Source organism: Chinchilla lanigera, unplaced genomic scaffold (genome assembly GCF_000276665.1).
Source record: "Chinchilla lanigera isolate Chin_1 unplaced genomic scaffold, ChiLan1.0 scaffold00136, whole genome shotgun sequence".
Lineage (NCBI taxonomy): Eukaryota > Metazoa > Chordata > Mammalia > Rodentia > Chinchillidae > Chinchilla > Chinchilla lanigera.
In genome coordinates this window covers 2,041,570-2,048,598 of record NW_004955537.1, presented here as the reverse complement: position 1 = coordinate 2,048,598, position 7,029 = coordinate 2,041,570, and the positions used below count along the sequence as shown (strand labels likewise).

General features: G+C 37.9%; 1 protein-coding gene across 7 annotated transcripts in view; it reads left to right on the top strand.

Annotated features, from left to right (window-relative positions):
- Zmynd12 (zinc finger, MYND-type containing 12) overlaps positions 1–7,029 on the top strand; it is a 66,181-nt gene that overhangs the window by 38,929 nt on the left and 20,223 nt on the right. For 6 of the 7 annotated variants that reach the window (XR_001232075.1, XR_001232074.1, XM_013507763.1 and 3 more), the window contains exons 4-5: positions 387–556; positions 2,759–2,881. Coding sequence is in view for 5 of the 7 variants with exons in the window: in XM_013507763.1 (XP_013363217.1) it covers positions 387–556; positions 2,759–2,881 (293 nt within the window). In the remaining 2 variants the exon portion in view is untranslated. The remainder of the gene's footprint in view (positions 1–386; positions 557–2,758; positions 2,882–7,029) is intronic. The other variant, XM_013507764.1, reaches the window with a different exon arrangement.

Here is a 7,029-nt window from a genome sequence, read left to right as displayed (position 1 = left end):
AGGCCAGCCTGAACTGCATAGCGAGACCCTGTTTCAAAAAGATAAATAAATAAGTAAATAAGTAAATAAATAAATATAAAATATTTTCAAGGTTTCATCCATGTTATAGCATTTATTAGTACCTCATCATCTTTGTGACTGTATAATATTCCACTCGTGGATATGGACATAGGACGTTTTGCTTATCTACTCATCAGGTGATAGACATTTAAGTCTTTTCTATGTTTGGCCATTATGAATAGGCTGCTGTGAACATTCATGTACAAGTTTTTGTGTGTAGACAAATATTTCAGTCAATGAATAATTGAATGGTTGATGACGTCTATTTCATCATGTGATCTTTGGTCAAAACATGAATTATAGCCTTCTTTATTGCTTTTGGGCAGGTCTGGGCCGGATTGTTCAAGCTGAAGAATATCTTTCACAAGCCCAGTGGACAGTCCTCAAGTCCACTGAATGTAGCAATGCCACCTACTCCTTACTGCATCGGAATCTGGGGCTTCTCTACATGGCCAAGGGAAACTATGAGGAAGCCCGTTACCATCTGGCCAATGATGTAAGCGAGCTAAGTTGTAAAACACCTGGGAGTTTAGTTGTTTTGTTTTTTAGATGAACATTTCCCTGAAATATCCTGTTTGCAACTGACCATTTGGTTGAGTATCAGCAAGAACAAAAATCTTACATCCCCACTTCAGGCCTATCCATTTTCTGGCTATGCAGCCTTGGCCCGGCCTCAGTTGCTCTGAGGATAACAAGGAGAGATAACTTCATACTGGTTAAGGGAAGGGCTTTGCTTTTGTCCCAATTCTATTGTTTCACCAGTTACATAGTTTGGGGCAAATTATTTAACCTCTTTCAGAGACAGAAATCATAAAAAACCTCTTGGACACTTGGGTCATTGCAGATTAATAATAGAACAATATATGCACACTACTTTGGCTACTTTTAAAAATAATATTAATATCTACTTCAGAGTGTGGTTATTAAATTTAAATGAGCTAGATCTATAAGAAAGCACTTACAAACTCTAAAGTTCTATCCAAATGCTAGTGTAAGATGATGGGAATAATATCTGAGCTGTTCTTTCAGAATCATGAGGTTCCTCTTAGGTTTTTGGTATTGGAAAATATTGCCAGAGAGAAATCTGGTTAGGTTGGGTCAGACTGCAGTCTCCACAGATGTGAGCTGTTTCCTCAGCCTTTCCACTGGCCTCTCCATGGACAGCACTACCTCTGCTTGGCTGCCACTGGATTTAGGGTTGCCCATAGATTCATTCTCACGATACTTACAACCCCACCCAAGCCCCAAGTCCACTCCTTCCTCCTGTCTGACCTGGGAGGCTGAGCTTCGTGGACTCTTGCTGCCTGGCTGTGGTTGGGGTTGGAGAGCGGGAGGCGGAGGAGGGAAGCAGAGGGGTGGGCGTTGGGAGATTTCTGCTTGCTGCCCCAGCCCAGCTTTGGCAGGGACACTCACTGTTCCTCAGTGGCCGTGGCTCCTGGCGAGGGGCATTCTTAGCGCTGGCTGGGGCCTGTCTATCTCCCCTTGCTTTCTGAGGCCAGAGATAGTAATGGTTTCTTGCTGTTGGTTTCCCTTGTGCTTCACTAACCCTTGCTGGTTCTTTAACCCTTCCATATCTCAAATAATTTTTCCATTTAACTATCTTCAGGTAATACTTTTGAGGGTACCATCTGCTTCCTCCTGGCCCCAGAGCAATTCAAGCCCTCATTTGTGTTTCTTCTCTATTTTCCAAACCATATCCTCCAACAAGTTAAGCAGAGGCACGTGCTATCTTGACCTGGGCCACGCAGTTAAAAATTAGATCAAGCGCAGATACCTCAGTCTAGTTTATTTTTCTTTTATCACAAAACTTTATTGATATTGCCCATTAAACTCATTTTAAGGGTACAATTCAATAAATTTTAGCACATTTACAGAGCTGTGCAGTCATAGAACAATCAAGTTTTGGAACATTTCTGTCACCCCGGAGAGATCCCTCCTTTCCATTTGCAGCTGCTTCACATTCCCACCCTAGTCCTCGGCAGTCACTTTCTGTCTCTGTAGATTTATCTTTTTTAGTCGCGGTCTATAAATGGAATCTTATGTAGAACTGACATCTGACTTCTTTCACTTTGCATCATTAGTTGCATGTATCAATAATTCATACCTTTTATTGCTAAATAGTAGTCCATATTCTGGATAGACACTAATTGGTTATCTGTTTATCAGATAATGGGCATTTTAGTTGTTTGTCCTTTTTGGCTCTTATAAATAATATTGCACAAAAGTTTGTGTACATGTCTTAGTGTGGATGGACGTTCTTCTTCCTCTTCAGCAAGTACGAGAAGAGGAACTGCTGGGTCGTATAGTAACTCTTTGTTTAACGCTTTGAGGAGCTGCGAAACTGTTTCCATCGAGGCTGTACCATTTTACATCCCTAACAGCAAAGTATAAGGGTTTCATCTTCTTCTTATTCTCACCAGTACTTTTTATTGTCTGTCTTTCTTTTACATTATAACCATTCTATTGTGTATGAAGTGGTATCTCATTATGGTTTTATTTTGCCTTTCTCTAATGACTATTACTGTTAAGTAATTTCTCATATGCTTATTGTTCATGTACATATGTTTTGGAAAAATGTCTATTCAAATCTTAGGCCATTTTTACATTGGGCTGTTGTAAAAGTTTCTTTCTGTGTATGTATTCTGGATACATATGACTTTCAAAGGGAACTCAAGCACTCTCCTTTCTCTTGCAATAGATTTATTTTGCCAGTTGTGCATTTGGAACAGAGGATATCAGGACCTCTGGAGGCTACTTCCAGCTGGCTAATATCTTCCATAGCCTTAAAAAATTGGACTTGGCAGATACATTGTACACTAAGGTGAGCTGGGGGATGTGGGAACCGAGCCTTAACGTTTAGGTCTGGTGTTTCATAACTAGTGTCAGACCATTTATAAGAAACATACCAGCCAGGCATGGTGGTGGCTGCCTATAACACAGCGCTGTGTCAGGCCAAGGCAAGAACATTGCAAGTTTGAACCCATCCCGGGAAACTTAGCAACTTAGTGAAACTCTATCTCAAAAATAAAAAAGAACTGGGTTTAATTCTCAGTACTGAAAAAAAAGCAGAAGCAGCAAACAAGCAAACAGGAAAGAAATGAATAAGGCTTAGAGACATAAAGTGACTTGCCCACGGTTACATAACCTGATACATGCTCTACTTTTCTTCCTATTTTTCTACTCCCAAAACAACAATCTTCAGCGTCCATAGGATGCTTCTTTGGCTGTGTCACACCATAGGGGCAAGCTAATGGGCCTATAGAAGTGTGCGACAGAACAGAAGAGCTTTTCCGGAGAAATTTATTGGTGCAAGGTCCTGTCAAGGACCAAAGAATATGAAAATGATAATTATAAAATTCTGCTTTGATATGCAGAAAGTTAAACCTGTTGCCATGTGCTAAAATGTGCTGTCTTCACGCAGCACCACCTCACGTAGCCAGCAGCTGTTTCCGCGTGTGGGACGGGCGCTCACACTGTGACCATTGAGTCATATTTTAGGCCTGTTTCTTAGACAGATACTGAGAAGCAATGAGCTTTGGAGTCAGTCAGATCCAGGCTTATTTATTTATTCATTTATTTATTATTTTAAAGAGAACCCTACAAAATTTCCAAGGAAGATAATAGGAGGGCAACAGTGGTTAATACATTGTGTATTGTTATAAGATATCAGCATTTAATTCTCCAAGCAATATTAGCAAACCTTTCCTTTCAATGAAGTGAGACAAGTTAGTTGTATAACTATCTTAACTACCATACATATATATATGTATACATATATAAGTTTTCCATTCCTTCTTTTCTCCATTCCCCCACTCCAGTTGCTCTTTCCTTTTGAAGTTTCTTCCCATTTTACAGTATCTGTTGTACATTTTGGGTCTTATTTACTCTTTCAGCTTCTCACACTAGGGAGACAATATGATGTCTGCATATGTACATCTGGTTTATTTCACTTATGAGTATGGTCTTGAGTTGCATCCATTTACCTATAAAAGTCTCAAGTTTATTTTTTATGGCTGAGAAGTACTCTATGGTAGTAGAAGACCACATCTTTTTTATCCATTCCTCAGTTGATGGGCATTTGGATCATTTCCAAGATCTGTAACTATGGCTATTATAAATATGGGTACACATATATTGGTATGGTATGATGTTTTTAATTATTCTGGGAAGATACACAGAAAGGAAATGGCTGGGTCAAATGGGACCTCCAATCCTAGTTTTTTGAGGAATCTCCCCACACTGATTTCCACAGTGGTGGCACCAGTCTACACTCCCACCAACAGTGGAGAAGGGTTCCTTTTTCCCCATAGCCCCTCCAACATTTGCTATTTGTTGATGTCTTGATAATAGCCATTCTTTCTGGGGTGAGATGGAATCTCAGTATTGTATTAATTTGTTTTTTTTGTACTGGAAATTGAACTCAGGACCTTCTGTTCCAGTGATCTTCAGGTCTTTTTTTTTTTTTTGCCAGTACTATGCTGTTTTTATCACAGTAGCTTTATAGTATAATTTCAAGTCAGGGATTGTGATGCCCCCCCTAACTTGCCTTTGTTGCTCAGGACTGCCTTTGCTATTCTACGTCTCTTCTTGTTCCAAATGAGTTTTAGGATTGTTTTCTCTAATTCTGTGAGATATGCTATTGGAATTTTGATTGGAATTGCATTAAATCTGTATAACAGTTTGGAAGTATGGCCACTGTCACTGTATTGGTTCTTCCTACCCAACAGCAAAGGATATTTTTCCATTTTCTGATGTCCTCTTCAATCTCCTTTTTCAGATACTGTAGTTTTCAATGTAGAGGTGTTTTACAACCTTCATTAGATTGATTCCTAGGTATTTCATTTTTTTGGATGCTATTATGAAAGGTGTTGTTTCCCTAATTTCTCTCTCACTGAGTTTGTTATTCGTGTACAGAAAGGCTGTTGACTTTTGAATGTTGACTTTGTATCCAGCTATCCTACTGAATTGGCTTATTAAATCTAGCAGTTTTTTAAGTGGAGTTTTTGGTGTCTTCTGTGTAGGGTACCATGTCATCGGCAAATAATGGTAACTTAACTTCTTCCTTTCCTATCATTATTCCTTTTATTTCTTTCTATCATCTAATTTGCTCTGGCAATTAACTTTCTCCTTTCTTATCTTTATTGTTTTTACTTCTTTTTCTTGTCTAATTGCTCTGGCTAATATTTCCAGAACTATGCTGAATAGGAGTGGTGATAGTGAACATCCTTGTCTTGTTCCTGATTTTAGAGTGAAAGCTTTCAGTTTTTGACCATTTGGTATTGGTTGGCTGTTGGTTTGTCATAGATGACTTTTATCAGATTGAGATATAGACCATCTATTCCAATTTTTTGTAGGGTTTTTATGATCAATGGGTGTTAGACTTTGTCAGAAGCTTTTTCTGCACTATTGAGAGGATCATGTGACTTTTGTCCTTGGCTCTGTTAATATGATGTATTATATTTATTGATTTGTGTATGTTGAACCATCCCTGCACCCCTGGGATTAATCCTATTTGATCATGGTTTATAATCTTCTTGATGATTTGCTGCACTCTATTTGCCAGTATCTTACTGAGTATTTTTGCATCTATGTTCATTAGAGAGATTGGCCTATAATTCTCTTTCTTAGTTGGGTCCTTCTCTGGTTTTGGTATCAGAGTAATGCTTGCTTCCAGGAATGAATTTGGGAGTACTGCTTTGCTTTCAATTTCATTAAAGAGTTGCAGAAGTAATGGTGTTAGATATTCTCTATATTTCTTGTAGAATTCAGCAGTGAATCCATCAAGGCTTGGATTTTTCTTCGTTAAGTTTTTAATTACATCTTCAATATCATTGATTGATATTGATTTATTTAGGATTTTTATATCTTTTTTATTCAGTTTTGGTAATTCATATGTATCTAGGAATCTGCCCATTTCTTCTACATTTTCCATCTTACTAGAATACAAGTTTTCAAACTAGTTATAGATGATCTTCTGGATTTCTGTAGGGTCCATTGTGATTTTACCCTTTTCTAATTGTGTGGATTTGAGTCTTTTCTTTCTTCTTTTTTTAAAATAAGGTTGGATAAGGGTTTGTTGATTTTATTTAATCTTTCAAAGAACCAACTTCAATTCATTCTTTGTATTTTCAGTCTCCAATGCTTTAATCATGCTCTGATCTTTATATTTCCCCCCTTCATGTGAGCCTTTGGCTTAGCTTGCTCTTTTTTTTCTAGAAGTCTGAGGTTTACCATTAAGTTGTTTTTTGTATTCCCTCTGTTTTTCTGACATCGGTATTCACCGCTATAAATTATCCTCTTAGAACTGCTTTCACTGTGTCCCATAAGTTCTGGTATGTTGTATTATCACTATCATTTCATTGTAGAAACTGTCTAATTTCTTCTTTAATTTCTTCTGTGATCCATTGGCTATTCAGGAGGGTGCTATTTAATTTCCATGTGTTTATGAAGTTCTTGTGGTCTCTTTTGCCATTGATTTCCAATTTCACTGCATTATGGTCTGATAATATGCATGGGATGATTTCAGTTCCTTTGCATTTACTTAGACATGTCCTGTGAGCTAGTAGGAGGTCTGTTTTGGAGAACATCCCATGTGTAGCTGAGAAAGATGTGTATTCTGATGTTGTGGAGTGGAACATGCTGTAGACATCTACTAAGTCCATTTGTTCAAGAGTTTGATTTAATTCTAATGTTTCATTGTTGATTTTTTTTTTTTTTTTTTGGTTTTTTTCTCCGGTACCGGGAACCAAACTCACAACCTTGCGCTTGCCAGACAGGCGCTTTGCCACTGAGCTAAATCCCCAGCCCCCATTGTTGATTTTTTTATCTAGTTGACCTGTCTTTTTGTGACAGTGAGGGTTGAGATCCTCCAATACAATTGTATTAGTGCTTATTTGATTTTTTGTGCACGTTAAAATTTGTTTTATATAGTTTGCTGCACTGGTATTTGTTACATATATATTTATGATT